The sequence below is a fragment of the Pteropus alecto genome, unplaced genomic scaffold, assembly GCF_000325575.1.
Source record: "Pteropus alecto unplaced genomic scaffold, ASM32557v1 scaffold95, whole genome shotgun sequence".
NCBI classification, from domain to species: Eukaryota; Metazoa; Chordata; class Mammalia; order Chiroptera; family Pteropodidae; genus Pteropus; species Pteropus alecto.
The window spans coordinates 24,601,277-24,618,260 of NW_006441071.1; the positions used below are offsets into that span (position 1 = coordinate 24,601,277).

Here is a 16,984-nt window from a genome sequence, read left to right on the forward strand (position 1 = left end):
TTCCCTCCGCCTCCCTACAAAAAGCTTAACAACCAAATGCCTTTGAGACACAGTGCTTTCAGTATGGTGAATGCTACTCTATTTTCTCAGCTCACACTGGAATTTCACCCTATAACCACTGTGGTATGTTCGTCCAGGTGGAGAGTGGTTTTTGGTGATTCCCATTGCAGCTTTTCATGGTGGTTTAAGCATTCTTAAAGGATAGCTAAATGCTCCACAGGGCCAGTGCAGTAAATTAAATCAGGTCGGCACAGTTGGGTCCTTATTCACTGCTGCCTGTTGGAGCTGGGTTTTTGTCCATCCTGTTAGGAATGCAGAACTGGAATGGAAAGCTTAGGTTTGAAACTTCATGGTGAATTTGTGTTTTCTCTTGGCTGGCAAAGTTTTTAAGGTGCTGGCATTTAAAAGTGAATAGCTACAAAGTCAGAAGGGTTGCTGATGAAATAAACCTAGATTGTACAAGTAGAGCGTCACTGTCATTCAGTAATGACTTAGAAAGAAAATGCATTTTTGTCCTTTTATAAAATGAACTGACCCTGGATGGAATTTATTTTAAGAATGTCTCAAGAATAATAATTGCTTTATGTTTTCTGCCTCTCAAGACTTCTCTCCTTTTACTTACTCCATCATTAAAATGTAAGCTATCTTGTATGTATTTGTATTAAAAATCCACATGTTTACATATCACATGCCAAAGTCTATAAGGAGCCATCTGATAATACAAATTAAGATGAATATCGATAAAGCTTTGTAGCATTTTAAATCATAGCGGTGGCATTCCTTCTCATTTCTTCCTTCTACTTTACCGTAAAATTTCTATACTCAGAAAATTATTAGAGAACAATCTGTCATCTGACTTACTGGGACCTTTGTAGATCTGTAGTACAACGGTAACGTTCCCAAAGTTAATCTCCATATACATACAACTTGTTTCCTGTTAATCTCCATATACATACAACTTGTTTCTAGCGTGTTCTAAACTTCTACATACAGAAAATCTTGGCAGGATGCACTTGGAAATTTTTATGCTTGAAGAAAACATGCCATTCCCCAACAGTTTACACCTAAGGATCTGAATTAATCAACTTTTGGGGGTTAGTTGGGTGCTATTCTTTTGGGAGATTGGGGAGTTGATTGTAAAATCCCAGTGCCTGTGTTTAAAGCAAAGTCCACAGATACAGAAATTCAATGAGTACTGATTGAGAAGTTGAGATGTAGGGAAGAGTGTATCTTTACTATCTAAATTCTAGAAACTCAAGGTTTTATGAAAAACCACATTGGAATGAACAAGGGTCCCATTGAAGACCTTTGAAAACTGATTTCCAGTCATGAAAATTAAATTCTTTTTTATGTTGTCCTGGTGCTTGAAGGTTGACTTTTTAAGATGAATTCTGGTTAATAAATTGTGCTGTTAAAGTGGCACTATTTTCGCTGCCTCCTTTTAATGGGCCTGCTGATGAGAGTTTTCCTCTTCCTTAGGAAATACACCAGTCAGCATATAAAGTGTGTTTTAATATCATCCTGTTAATATTTTGGGAATTTGTAACCAGCTGACTATTCTCTTTATTGCTTGCTTCCCCCCCCCTCCTCTTTTTTTTTGCAGGCAGAGATTGTCAAGAGGCTGAATGCTATCTGTGCACAAGTCATTCCTTTCCTGTCCCAAGAGGTAAGGTGGTTGGTTTCAGGCCCTGGGCTAGAAGGTGCCATTTTAGTGGTTTTGCAGAAAAGGGATTGTGGGACTCAGTCTTTGGCCTTGTCGGTCTCTTGGTGTTTATATTGTACATTTCTAAGATATAGTGTTTGCATTCCAACTTCTACACCTTATTAACATTCAATGGAATATATTTATTTATATAATGGAATATTTTCTAACATGCAAAACAAAAGTCAGTTAAAATATTTTGCTGTCATTGGACAATGTAGGGTTGTTCAGAATTATGACTGTTTGTCTTAATGGCATCTAATAGAATCAGTTGAAAATTGTCCAGAAGAGTTTGTTCTACACTTGTGTCACTGGGCATTAAGAGTTGGCACAAGACATATCAAATAGAAAGAGCTCTACTTAGTAAAGAAACTTATGTAACTTTTGGCTAGCTGCTCTTAAAAAGTTACTTATTGTTGTTACCTATTGAAGTCTTTATATTTCCTGTGCATTTGGAAAAGACAGGTAAGGTGTATTCAGTGAACCCACTGCTTTGAATCTCACTGACTTCATGTAACTCCCTCTCTCTTGCTCACCACCTGTGGAAATGCACACTGTCCACAAATGTACATGTTGGAATGAGGAGGTACATTTCTAGTGCGTAGCGCTCTTTCTCTCTCTCTCTCTCTCTTTTTTTTTTTTGCTTGCTTGCTTGCTTTAGGTTGTTAAAAAGTTTGAGTGTTCTGGAAAGGGATAATGTTTGCTTCTGAATTACTGAATTCTTCATTGCTCAGGGAAGATCAACTGTGAAAATGAAGAAGCTAACTAATGGAATATCTGCATATTTTGCAGCCACAGTGCTTTGCATTGTGGGATAGAAGGCACTGAGGCACTTTCCTCCTACCCTTTGCTTCTTTTAAGTATATTGTGTCGCTGCTTTTCAGGAGATCAGTTCATTACCCGCCTATCAGTGGGCATGAGCTGATGTTAGTATACAGCCAGTATTTGAGCATGCATGTGTGTTATAGAAATGTGGATCCCTGAACTTCTTATTTGGTGTTAGAGGTATGTGAATTCTTATGTGACTTCTTATTTGGTATGAACTGGGTTAGATCTTAGTAATTATGGGTACCTTTTATCATGTATGTATCCCATGGGGATCCTCATATTCACAAACCATGGACCTACGTTAGCATCCTGAATTCAAATGCTCTTCTGGATGATAAACAACAAAGGATATATTGTCTTTCTCCCTGTTTAGCTCTGACCACAAAATCACCACCCACTCTATTCCCATTTACCTATTACTTCTACTAAGGATTTGCTTGTGATCAGATGGAGTGGCGAAGGAGAGTCAAGAGACGTGTTTGCATTTCTTTAGGAAGCCTGGCTTCCCTTTTCCTGTTCAAGTTCTTCTTACTTGAAGCATCTCTGCTTTTTGGAAATGGAGAATGGGAAGAACGTATAATTCACAGAGCTATAACCAGGCTGAGGTGTCATAGCTCCAGGAAGAGGGAAAAGTTTGAATTATCCTCAGCGTGATATTAGATTTTAGGCCTCTGCAGGCACAGACTCTTGTATAATCACTGGACAGCTTCTTCCCATGGCATTGTTGCAGGCTCTGTGGGGTTATGTTCAGAAGTGGAAGGAGGTGGTGGGGCTGATTTGCCAATAGCTCCTTTTCCCACGCGAGTTACATTGTTTGTGTGAGCAGACCCTGTAGGAACAGATGTGTAATGGTAGTGGTGCTGAGCAAGACTGGACTGGAATTAATTAGCTGAGAAAGCTATACCCTGTAGAGGAAAGCCATGGGGAGATACTGGTAGCTCATTTTCTTCTTTAGGCTGGGAGGGTAGGCATAATCTTACCACTTACTATTTATTTCCCTAATACTTCTGACATTTCTTGGTTGAAATCCTCGATTCATGTGTAATGAATGACTTATGTCATGGTTTTCTGAATTATAATTCCGCATATATCTTTTCTTCTGCTTGCTTTGATTTAATCAGCTCTTCTTTTTTGAGTTTCTTCAGGTGTGTTTATATCTTTTAATGTGTGGGCCACAGACATGTTTGTTCCTGTCCAATCCAGTCCTCTCTGATGGTTTGTGTACGAATTGCCCACCTTCTTTTCTCTTCTGGGCATTCTGTGAGCCATTGAGACTGCTCACCTCTACCCTGAGGCCAGATGGACTGTAATCTGGAGGGAGGGAAGGAGGCAGGTTATTAGAGGAAGATGAATTCTATTTCCTGTCTCTTCAGAGGCATGGAAAATCATTCTTGCATGGCTGGGAGCATCACTCGGTGCCAGGACTGAAGGCTCTTAATCTGATCTTTTAACACCGGCTTTCTGTGTGACAGTCTCACTGCCAAAACAGCAGCTGTGGCATTAGAATTTATTTTAAAATGTTTTTATTTAGAAATTAAATGATCATGTTTATAGAAAAGAAAAACATTCCCCGAAGACTAGTGCATAAGCTACAGGACAGTGGTTGGAAAGGTTTTTTGGAGTTGGACAGGAATAAGAGGTAAATTTACATATATTTAGATGAAATCTATTTTTAATTTAGCCCCCATGTGCTGATTAATTTACCTGCTAAATTGTTGCCTGTGTCTCGTGTACCATATTTTCTAATACTAAAAAAAAAATACAGTACTGAATGACAACTATTAAATTTAGTTTTAACTGCAAGACTTTTTTTTAGAAATAAGTTATATAATTGTAGCTCAAAAGTACTTGAAGTATGTGTATATAACATTCACAAAAGTATTTTTCTGTTAAATTTCACTAAAACTTTAAAAAATGTTGTAATGTTAAATATGTGATCAATATAATTTTTATGTTAAATATGTGATCAATATATAATTTTATTATATCCATTCTGAATTACTGAATTCTGGATTATTATATAATTTTATAATAATCAATATATATTTTAATGATATGCTTGTTGTACTCAGATATGACTGCTTCCAAAGTTCTAGGCATTAGACAAAAATATTGCCAGCTCTTGTCATTAAAGTGAATAACTATCACTTATGGTTCCTAAAATTTTATAGGATCCCTAATATCAGAATTTAGAGAAATTTTATGAGTGAGTTCTCACCTATCTAAATCTATTTTTTTCTCTTTTAGCTTTTAGGAATGGGTAAAGACATCTATATTCTGCTGTTCTCAAACTTCTTTTTTTAAAAGGCAAATCCCAAAGTAGTAAATGGGAAGCTCTTCTCTATCCTGCTTTGGGTCTCATTTGCAGAGAAGGAACTATAAATAATCAACTCCACATTGGCAGTGCCATAAGCAAGAGATGCCAGGATGATGACAGTTAGATCTGGGTCAAGTCTTGGCCTCCATGTTATAAATTATTGGCTTACTGTAACTGAGTTAAGCTGAGTGACCTTTAGCAAGTGATTTGCCTCTCTAAGCCTCAGTTTCCTCATCTGTACAATGAGGTTAATAATAACATGGAACACACATGATCATTTTGAAGATTACTTGGGATACACCACATGCAGCTTAGCACATAGTAAGCACCTCCTGATGTTGACTAGCAGTAGTAATAACTGTAGCAGCAGTGAAGCTCTAGACTTCCTTGTGGAGGACTTGGATTAAGCCCTCCCTCTTTTTAGTCATTACTTTTTGGAAGGTTGAGTTGGTTATCATCCTCTCTAATGTCCTCCTGATAAGAGAAAAGTATAAATTAAAACTGAACCCAGGGCTGACACTAGCTGAAAATCTCAGTGAGACATTTAGTAGCCCTAAAGTGGTTCTGTTCTGGCTCCAAAAATTAATTTTCCCATTTAGAAACAGCTGTCTGTCCCCAAGTAGCAAGTAAATATAAAGTGACATCTCTTCAAGGTACTCAACCTGTAGTGCTCACCTCAGAAGGAGCAGTGGTTTTGGATGGGGACAGTTTTTTACTCACAAAGATGCCTAGAAAAACAAACTTCTCAGTCCTGTTGGGGACTGGCTGTTTTCAAAATATACCTGGTTGCTTAGCTGAAGTTAGTTTGGTTTGTACAAGTAGTTTATGTGGACAGACTCTCTTTTTTCATCAGCGATTTCAGGATATATCTTTTGTAGACCAGACCCCTAACTGGACCTTTTGGGCCCTAGCAAAATCGAAGGATGCCTGTAAGAGTACTGACTTGCCTCCAGTGCCACCCTCCCCCTCTTCCAATAACATACCTTTAAGGAGGTTCTAATGTCGATTGAAAACTATAAGCCACTTGTTAGACTCTGGCAGCAAGGTACAGTTTTTCTGCTAATTTGGAATCAGACCAACTCTGCCACTTACTGGCTTTATATTGGGAAAGCTGATCTTTCTGAGCTTTAATAGCCTTATAGAATGGTGAGAATAACCCCATCTTTATAATGTGTATTATAGGTACTAAAATGTAAAGTACTTGGGATCGTAAATGCCAGTTTTATTTTGTTTTCTCTTTCCTGGGAAATGGATTCAATTCCAGCTTTTTTTGGGTCCCAAGACTTGGAGAGGAAGGGCCTAGTAAAAACTGGGAAGAGTTGAAGGTAATATTTCAGAATGAGCTGGTTGGCAGTCTTCCTGTGAAGTCAGCTAGGCTTTGCAGCTCCAGGGGCTACTTCCAACAGCAGGCAGGTAGCTCCACACAAACTAGTAAGTATTGTCTTAACTATTAGATTAAGTATTAAATATTGGGTACTAGCTGAGGGCCTGATTTGGAGGACAGTTGTGTTTTTTTGTGCTCTTATTTCCTTTAATTATAAAATACTTTATTTTCGAGATAGGCAGGGGATATTTCATAGTGATCAACAAGGTATTCCTTAGACCTTTGAGAAATTCAAACTCCTAATAGGCTATAGGTGAAAACTTATTACATTACATTTGAAAATCTTTTTAGTTGTAGTTTTCAGAAACTTGCTGCTCCTCTAACAAGGAGTAGAATTCACTGGAAGAGTCATGTTATGTGAGAGGTAGTGTAATAAGAGCCTGAGGTCAGGCAAACCTGGTACCAAATCCTGACTCAACCACTTGCTCCCCTTTATCATGCTGGGCAAAAAACTTCACCTTTCTGGGTCACAGTTTCTTCATCCATATGATGGGAAACCTGCACTATGGGGTTGTTATATGAAGATTGGCTGCAAAGAACGTAGCTGGATATTTGGCTGCTTTAACAGATCAAAGTCACAGTGGTTTAGTCAAGATAAAGCTTGTTTCTCTCTCAGAACGGTTTGCATAGAAGCTGTTGTAGCTAATTTGGTGACTCCATGATGTTGTGAACTCATATTCCTCTGGTATTGATGTTCATCATCCCTAGCACCATCATGTCCTGTCCCAGCCAGCAGGAAGGAGAATGGAGAAGGCATGTGCTTTTTCTTATAAGGGCACAATGTTAGAAGATGTTCACATTTTAGCTCACTTTGCAGTGGCCAGTGCCTAGTTACTTGCCGACATCAAGCTGCAAGGGAGACTTGGAAATGTAGTCTTAGCTGAGTGGCCATTATGCACCTAAACCTTATAGTGATGTAAGGGAAAGGATATCAGGGGACAGCTAGCAATTTCTGCTAGACACAGCGCTGTGCATAAAATAAAAATGGCCATTATTGCCAGTGTTGGTTTGAAGAGAAGTCGTATTGAACCAATGAAATGTCTTTATACGACAAACTCTAGCTCCAGCTGTATAATCAACACAACTTGTATTTTAATTGATCACATAAGATATGTAATAATGCTTAGTGCTTGTTATAGAAGTCTCCTTCAGGGTCTGAATTATAAAGAAAAGATCACCCATACGGTGCTGTTTATCATTTATACATTCCCAGCAGGTAGAAAGGAACCCATATAAACAGTTATGGGCCCAGCGGGCTGTCTAGGTCTAGATGCACAGCTTACGTTTAGGCCTATATTTTACAAAGTACAAAGATTCTAGACAGCTCTCAATTGAGGTATGGAGTATAGCAGATCACACATAGAACTGCCCTATTTTATAGTAGACTTGCTGGAAGGAAAATGCTACTTGAAACTAGAAAAGTGATTGTTAAGGAAATCTCCTCCCATGAGAATGTTTTTGCAAGACCTTAATCTAGTCTTTACCCCCCTCACATATCTCAGACATACTTTTGTGAATATGTATTGTCCTTGATCTGAAGAAAAGGAGATAAAAAATTTTGACAATCTCTCTCCCCCAGAAGTTATGGAATATATATTGGATAAGTCACTCTTTGTTTTGTGGAGTTATGAGACATTTCAGAAAAATTAGCTCAAGTTGATTGTTTTGCAGCATGAGGCTTGATCCATTTTAATGTCTCGGGCCTCAGATCATTTCCAGACCACAGCCTAAAGTAACTTGAAATGCATATACCTTATTGGAGAGAGTGAGAGAACATAAAAGTGGTTCCTTATGACCAGTGGCTTCCTAATTTCCACTTATTAAACCCTGGGGTCATGATTACCATTGGAGAAATGGCATTCATCTTAACCTTGTTTTCAGCAGATTGTTACAACTTGTTTCAGTTCCAAGGAAGATGGCTACTCCTCTCCTCCTCCACTCTAATTCTATGGCTAAGTTTTCTTGTTCTTTAAGTTGTTTAAGTGAAAGCAGGGCTTCTTAGAGCCTGGAGGAGAAGCCCTGTAGACTGGTCCTTCCAGAGTCCTGGCTCTAGAGCCCACCTTGGAGGCCTGGTTTATAAGCGAGGAGCTGTTTTTCTTTGCATCTGTAAATACTGATTTAACAAATGAAATAAAGAACTCGAATCATTCTTTTGACCATATTTAACAATATTTCTCCAATCATTAGAAGTTTTAGAGTATAAAAGAGAAATTAGGAGTGAAAATTTTAAGTGTTCTACTTTTATTCTTGTAAAGAGACCATTTCAACTTGAGTGCTTTCTGGTGCTAAATTTAAACTCAAAACTTGGTTTTTATTGTTCTGTTAGCTTTTCTAATGAGTAGTACCAAGTAGTTAATGTTTTACCCTAGAATTCTGTAGATTTATTTGGGTGCTCAACATTAGATTTAAATGGTAGAAGATAATACACAATTACATAATCATGATAATATACATTTATTATAAATTCTAATTCCAGTAGGCTAGAATAGCTAGCCAGATCAAATAATACATGAATTTCTATTTTGGACAGGCCATTAATTTGGTCCTTTTAATTTAATGGAAAACACATTCTTTTTACATTTTGAGATATGCATGTGTCTCCAATACTATTTATTTGGCACCTGGGTTAATATGGTACTGAATTACTCGGAACCACATTTTGCATGTATAGAGTAATTGTAAAATGGAAGTTGAAAAATGTGATCAGTCACTTTCATATTGTGCCTCAGGGAGGAAATGAACAAAATACAGTGGTTACATGCACTGGTGGCAGTGTTCTCGCCTCATAATGGCACCAGGTTAACTCATCTTATTGCTTGTTAGCTTTGTAAGGAATCAATGGTTTGTGAAAACACGGTTTGATGTAGGAGAGCTTGGCTGAAATCACCAGAGATTCCTTGATAAGTATGCAGTGACACCTGGAAGGCCATCTTTGGAGGATGCTCATTAAGTGTCAGCAGCCTCACAGGACACGCCTGCTTCTTGATTCTCACATTGAATAACCTTTCATTTAAAATACCTTTTATTTTCTCACAATGCTGAATGAGAAGTCATCAGAGAGCATATCCTGTCCCACATTCTACAGTTGACTAATTGGCTTGTTCTGTGTGATTTTGTGTTTTGGTGACAATCGGATGTTTGGTGAGATCATTATGGTGGCATTATTGCCTGCTTGCCCTCAGCAGGTGAAAGGTGATTCTCAGGAGGGGGCATTTTTTCCTGCAGGTTTAAATGTGGGCCTCCTTCCAAAGGTAGCAATGCCAACCCCTCTCTGTTTGTGTTTAAAATACTTAATGTGCATTTGAGAAACTGGCTCATTTTGTTGACTTTCAGTTAGGTAGTGATTAGCTTATTACCAGAGCTAAGCTTTAAAATACTTTTAAGTAGGGCTGCATTGTCTAATACAGAAGCCATAGCCACATGGTGGCTATTTAGATTTAAATTAAAAGTAATTAAATAAGGTTAAAAATTCAGTTTCCAACAGTAGCCACAATTTAAGTGCTCAGTGTTCACCCATATGTGGCTAGTAGCTACCATATTTTATCACAGATCTAGAACATTTTCAACATTGCAGAAAATTCTACTGGGAAGCACCAATTTGTAGAACTTATTGGGCATATCAGTGAAGAGTGCCCTGTCCCCATCTGAGTGAGAATGGAGAAGGCAAGGCCAAATCCAAATCCGAAAGTATACTCCTAAGAGTTTTAATCCCAAGTTCCATAGCCAAAATTGTTTGGAAAGCCTTGCATATATATTCACTCTCTTTGAGATTTAAAGCTCTGAGAAGACCTGCAGTTTCCCAGGTATTAGTCAAATGAAACATGGTAGGTTTTTGTTTGTTTTATAATACCTAATTTCTTGTGGGAGTAACATTTATTAGAATACCACTTAGGAAAAATTGACTTAAGGAGATTGGTTAAACTTAAAGCTTATTCGTGTCAGTAAACTTGGTAGAGTTGCTGCAAAAAGGCTTTCACTGGACATGGAATGACAATTTTACTTAGGTTTGATGTGCTCAGCCATATCTGGAGTTTTGTGTCTATACACATTGAGCACAATCAGAGGAGTAGCCAGAAGGATGAATGGCCTACAGCCAGTGATGGGATATTCAACCTGGAATAGAGAAAATCAAAAACATACATTATGCCATTTTCAAATATTTGAAGTGCACTCCAGTGGAGGAGAATATAGAGGCAAAACTGGGTCCACTTGGACGAAGTTATCTACCTACTTTCTACTCGTTATCTCTGAATGGAAAAAGCTTATCCATGAGATAATAAGTTCCCTTTCAGAGGATGCAGTCAAGCAGACTGACTACTCTTTAGAGTATGAGAGAAAAGAGTCATCTATTGGATATAGTACTGAGCTTTGGCCTGTGGTTGGTACTGCAGTACCACCATCCCAATCCCCTCAGTTCAGGTAGCATTTACAAATCCGTATGCATTTGGAAATACGGAAGTCTTTTGTTGGTTGGTGGTTGTTACAGTACTCGGGGACTACTGGAATCTGGGCCACATGATTTCTAAAGGTCCTTTCTAGTTCTAAGTAAGTGGCTTTTTTCTATATGTGGCTAGCGATTCCTATTGGCAGGAAGGGTAATTGGTCTCAAGTTCAGGGCTAAGTATCTTTCACTCTAGAATATTGCATTAGCCCTCTAATTGTTTCCCCTCCAGGTTTATTTCCCTGCCATCCAGCTTCTTACTATTCCCTGGTCCGTCTTCGTAAAATGCAGAACTGGTAGCACTCAGCTGCTTAAACATTCATAATAAAAAACGTCTTACTGGGGTAAAGTACAACTTCTGTGCATGTTGTGTGAAGCCCTTCTCTGGCATCTTCCTGCCTTATAGATTTTACTTCCCGCTAGTACGTAGTTCTGTAGAGTATGTCTATGCCATACTCAAATGACTTCACATGCTTGCCTTTGTTGTTCCTTCTGCGAATACCTCTTGCGCTTTAAAGAGTTTGGCATGTGTGTCTTGCCATTCCTAAGAAGGCTCTCAAAATCTAGCCTGCCTTGTCTCTCCCACCTTTTCCCCTATGATATACTCCTCTAGCCACACATTCTTTCTCTTCCTTGACAGACAAGCTGCTTTCTGCTTCAGGGACCTTACCCAAGCTGTTTCCTCTGCCTGGATTTCTTTTCTCCTTGCTCTTCATCCACAGAACTCCTACAGATCCTTCAGGTCTCAGTTGTTGGGACAGTCTCCCTTGGGAGTCTTCTCCCAGCCCTGAGATTAGATATTGCCCTGATAAGTGATTACATAGCATCCTGTAATTTTCTTCAAGGGAATTATCCTCAAATTAGAGTCTCTTGAGTATTATGAATTCACTGAATGTCTTGTTCATTATTCTTATCTTAGTTTCTACTCTAGTGCCTGGTACATCATAGGTGCTTCATAAATAACTGAATGAATGAAAATGAGAAGACTTTCCTGATGGCAGGCTTTTGTCGGTTCTTTTTATAACCTTCCTTAGTATTTTATATTCAACATTTATATATGTCTGGGAGTTTTGTGAGGAGTGGGGCCATTAGCTCAGCTCACTTTTGCATCTCCAGGTGTCAGGAACTTTAATGTTGTTCATTGTAACAATTCTACTTCATTTTACATCTCTGCTCTTACTACCCCTTTACTATCCCTGTCAGTAAGCGGAGGTATTTTAAAAATTCTAAGTTTTGTAGTTCTTGTATCTTTTTTATTACTGTTTTTATTAGAAGTACCACATCGTTGGCATGGCAGGTTTTGTCATTATAATCTCCTCTGAGAAATATACATCAAACTCTTATCATACACATTTTATGATTTGCTAAGGTCTGTTTCTAAGCAGGTTTTGTTGCATTTATGAGCTTATGTTGTTTACCTTTTCAATACTTTTCCTAAACAAATACAAAAAAAATTTATGTTGAAAATAAGTAGCAAGCGAATTTAATGTATAGAATTTCATTTTATTGACTTCTTTCAACCATGCTTGCATTCCTTAAATCACAGTATTTTATTGAGATATAATTTACACGTCATAAAACTCACTTATTTTGTGTGTACAATTCAGTGATTTTTAGTAAATTTACAGAGTTGTATAACCATAATCACAATGAGGGTTCTTTTTAAAGTATTGTTTAAAAATTATAAATCATAGTTTTTTAAAGAATGAATAATTGGACTTTTCCCCCACCTCTTCTAAATCCCAATTAGAAGAGGGATCCCCTCCCTCACCATTGGTTTATTAATATATTCTTAGTGGCATTTTATTTGGTGATGCTGGTGGAAAGTTCAAACCAGGAGCTTATATCTGTGCAGTGTGAACAATAAGAGGCCACAGAATTGCTGTCTTGCAGATTTACTGAGTCTAGAGTGGCTGTCACCACTTGTGAGGTGGCAGAGGGGATAAGCAGGAAGTGGGAGAGGAAATGAGATGTAGGGTGGAGTGGGAGGAGAGGAACAGATGGGGAAGGAGAAGAAAAGGGGAAGAGAAGTCAGGCATAATGGGAAAGCCATTGTATTTCTAAGATGTGAAAAACTTGCTGTATTTTATGAACCAGAGTTTATAAAATTTGAAAATGGAAGAAAAAAAAAATGCCTCCTTTGGGTCAGTTTCTGAGAATACTTTGGGCTGCTGCTTTTTCATGTTTGTTCTTTTCTTTTGCCTCTTCTTTGGGTTCTAATTTTCACACCTTACCTGGTGCGTGCTACTTTGTAGTCTGTGGTATAATGTTACTATGGCTGCCTGAGCAATGTGAGTGTTTTTGGTGCTTGCAAAGCACACAGGGGAGGAGGCATTTTTCGCCTTAGGGAGCTTCTTGTTCAAAAGATCCTTAAACAGCAGATGATTCACAGTTTTAGGCAGAAATAGGGAAGTCGAATCCAGAACTACAAGTAAAGTTCAGGTGTGGCATAACATGGTCATTGACATAAGAGAAAAGATAGGAGCTGAATCATGACTTTCATTGTCATTTTAGCTTTTAACAAGAGTTTCTATAGTAACATCATATGTTAGTGTTATGGTTCAATGCTGTGTTTCTGTTTTTCTCAATAAATGCACTTGATTTTAGTGCCGAACCTGAAAGATATCCCCACTGCCTAAGGCATCTTTGCCCATCTTGGCAGTCGGAATCCAGTTCATGAAGCACGAGTTGATTGATCTTCATGGTAGAAAGGCCCTAACTAGATGTATTTTCTGCATCTGTGTCATGGAACTGTTCTTTGAATATTTAATATAAAGTAGATGGTATTTCAGTAATATGGAGATATTTCAGTAATATACAGAAACAGTACAGAGTACGAGTTTAAAAGCTTTTATTGACTGAGTGGATGCATGAATGGAATGAATGAGTTATATGGTGTACTTGCGGTCCTTCAGCTATCAGTTTCTTGGACGTTTTGAGCAGCCATTGTTGAATTTCAACAATTTCATTGTTGAAAGTAAAAGGTGGAAAATTCCATGAAAATTTCTGTTTGTACACTCACTCTGGGTATTAAAATCCCAGAGTTGTTCTACGTGTTGTCTTTTTCTCTGCTTTACAAGCACTGCCGTTTTTCACTACTCTGACAAGATTGCCTTAAATCTAAACTTGAACTCTGTACTTGGCACATAGTAGGTACTCAATAAACATACATGGTCAGGCTGGCTTTAAGGGAAAACTACTATTACGGGCCATTTTATTGACTGTGTCTCTATTTCTTCTAGTGTTTTCATAAATCTTTAGGATTTTTACTTTATTCAGAGAAAAAGAAATGAATTATTTCACTTTGGCAAACATTAAAAAGTAAGAGTATAGACAGATATCTATAAAGATTTTGGGATTGCTTAAGCCCTTGTTTTGAAACTTTAAAAAAATCTAGTATATTTAATGTTTAATAAAAGCTCCAAATGCAATAATCTATTATTTGACATTTTTCTTTCCATTAGTTTTAGGCACAAAATACACATTTTTATTATGAAGTCAGGGGTGAAAACACCACATGTAGATAACTTATTTAAATTAGTTTCCTTTCCTACATTACCTCCCCTATTATCTCTATACATCTGGGAGGTGAAAATGGTGGTCACCTTAGTTAATCTAAGTAACTATTTGAGCATTTTGGAATGTAGTACCAGGTAGCTCGAGAATTTCATGTTTAACTGATGGCCTAGCTTTTTGTATGTATTATATAATATTATAGCTGAGTGCTTTTTTCACAGTACAGTTCTTTTGGCTCTTAATTCATTAAATTTAGTTGAAGGAAGTCCAAAAGAGACCAAATTTTCTACCAAATTTGTGTGTAAGATATTAGAGTGATCAAATGTATTTAGTTGAGAATGATGTTTACATTTTGGAGGGCACGTGTAAATGTCCAGGTGTGGGTGCTTCTATGCAAAGACTTCTGTACTATTAATTTTTCTAATAGTACAAAAATTACTATCAGTTCTTGCTCATTCTTTTTAGAACTGAATCATGGATGGAGGGATTTTCCTATACTGTCCATCCTAGTTTTTCTATTGCATTTAAAAGAAATACCTAAAGTTCTCTAATTTTTTACTGCTAGCAAGGATAGTACATTTTTAAACATTTTAAAATATGCAGCCCCCTTCATGACAGGAATTAAAATATGAACACTTTTCACATTCTCAGAAGAATCATAAACATTTAATTTCTATATGTCCTTCTAGTGTTTACTCTAGCAAACATCAAGAAATTTTTTAAATTTCTAGGAAATGTTTTCAAAATTTTATATAGATGGCAGAGAAAAGGGAGTGCCAAGAAAGCAGGTGGAATGAGTTGTGTTATTTTGTCAGTGGGAAGATGTTGAGTCAAAATGCACCACTGACATGAAAGTAAAATTTAAACTTCTACCAGTTGTAAGGGAGCAGCCTTCATGGGGATGCAGTTGGATGCCCAGATACTTCTCAGCAGTATAGACCCAAATATATCCTAGACATTTAGTCATCCATCACCTAGGGCTTTTCTTTGAAATAGGGAAACCCCTAAATCTTGTTTTGCATGTAATTGAAGTTAGAGGACATGTTAGGAAAAGTTATTCTTGACTGACTAGAAAACAAATAATTGTATTTTGTTTCTGATCTTCATTTATAGCACCAGCAACAAGTGGTGCAGGCTGTGGAACGGGCCAAGCAGGTGACCATGGCAGAACTGAACGCCATCATTGGGGTACGTGGCCTTTCCATTTTAGCTCTGATCTTGGTGTTTGTCATCAGCTTTCTCATTCTCTCTTTTTAAATTTTATTCCGTCAAAAGGGCAAAAGACAGTAGAGCACCATAAAGTGAAATTAAGGCACTTTGCCTTTAATCTCATGAGATTTGATGGCTGCCTCAGAAACTTTGGATCCCATTCTCACCAGTTCAAGTTGACATGCTCCTGAAAACTCTCCCCTATGGAGATTGGGTAGTTTTCATAATATTTTTTTCCTTTGCAATCAGCTTCTGTTGCTAACCTGTTTTTTTGGGAGATTGCCCTGATGTTAAAACAACCTGATTTCTTTTATCTTTCCTCAAATACAGAGTATCTTAACATTTTTAGTAAAATAAAATGTACATTTTTTTTTTTTTTTACATCTCCATTACTACTCTTCTCCTGTGATGAGTGGTTCTTATGGACGAGTGTCCACATTTGTAGTAGAAATAACAGATGAACTATACCTTTTTGAAAAATTAGTGGCCCACTTAGAAAATTCTTCCCAGTGATAGTAGCGTTAATGTTGCGTAGAAATCCTGCTGGAATTCATCAGTTTGGACAATCACTCCAGCTCTCATTTATATTTTTGATCTCTCAGATTAAGGTAACAAGTAATAAAATAAGGTGCTAAAACTTAGAAATAAAAGTGAGAAATCTTAGCCGAAAAGAGCACATATTCACATCTCTATTTATGTAGCTGGTGCAAGCAGTTCCTTAGGTTATCTTAATGAAGACACTACATCTGTACTTGCCTCTTTCTACCCTCTCCCAAATACTTTCTTTTGTGTATACACAAAAGTCTCCTCTTTTTTTCCCTCAGTGTATCAAACACACTTTGAAATGCTAATTATTCCATTTACTTTCATTAAAATTCAAATTGCAAGTGAAGATGCGGATAAGGGTCGCCTGATAATCAATCTGAAGTGAAGATATTGCTTCAATTATGCCTTTGTCTTTTAACAAGGAAATCAGGACTCTGGTACAACTGCTGATGGTGGTGGAGCAATAGTCTGATTGTAGCTTGTTTCTTAATGGGTAATTTCGAGCTGGATTTTGTGTCCCTCTGACCACAAGAAAATACTGGTAGTAAATTAGAAGACATAATAAATGGAAAAGAGTAACCTTTATTTCTTCAGACGTGCCCCTTGGAAAGAAGCTGAATCAGAACAAGCCATGTAGACTCGTTTGTCATACATTTTCTTCACTCTGGGGATGGGGAAGAGTTGAGAAGAGAATACGTTTCAAAATTAGTGTTTTTTTCCCCTAAGATTCCAGAAAATAGCAGTATATTAAAAAATTTTAAGCATTGAGAAAACTTTAATTTTAAAGTTAGTGTATATGTAAAATGCTGTATTCACCTTGGGATGTATTTTGGTTATCACATCTCCCAAGGACACTCAGGATAGAACTTACATTTGTCAGGCACTACACTCTGCTGTTGAAGGAGAGAGAATGGGTGGAGTGAGGACTGATAAGAGAGCTTGCTGGGTCATTTCTGGCTTAGTGTTTATTGTTTGTTTGAAGTGCTAAAATACAAGTAGCCATCCTACCTATGTCTGGTTGGCAGTCTTTTCTAGGAAAAC

The 16,984-nt window shown here is 37.5% G+C and overlaps 1 protein-coding gene across 5 annotated transcripts in view; it reads left to right on the top strand.

Annotated features, from left to right (window-relative positions):
* The window catches only part of TLE4 (transducin like enhancer of split 4), a 140,088-nt gene that overhangs the window by 35,201 nt on the left and 87,903 nt on the right, over positions 1 to 16,984 (top strand). For 2 of the 5 annotated variants that reach the window (XM_006918457.3, XM_006918458.3), the window contains exons 5-6: positions 1,604 to 1,666; positions 15,302 to 15,376. In XM_006918457.3, coding sequence (XP_006918519.1) covers positions 1,604 to 1,666; positions 15,302 to 15,376 — 138 coding nt within the window. The remainder of the gene's footprint in view (positions 1 to 1,603; positions 1,667 to 15,301; positions 15,377 to 16,984) is intronic. The other 3 variants (XM_025051454.1, XM_025051455.1, XM_015594557.2) reach the window with 2 other exon arrangements.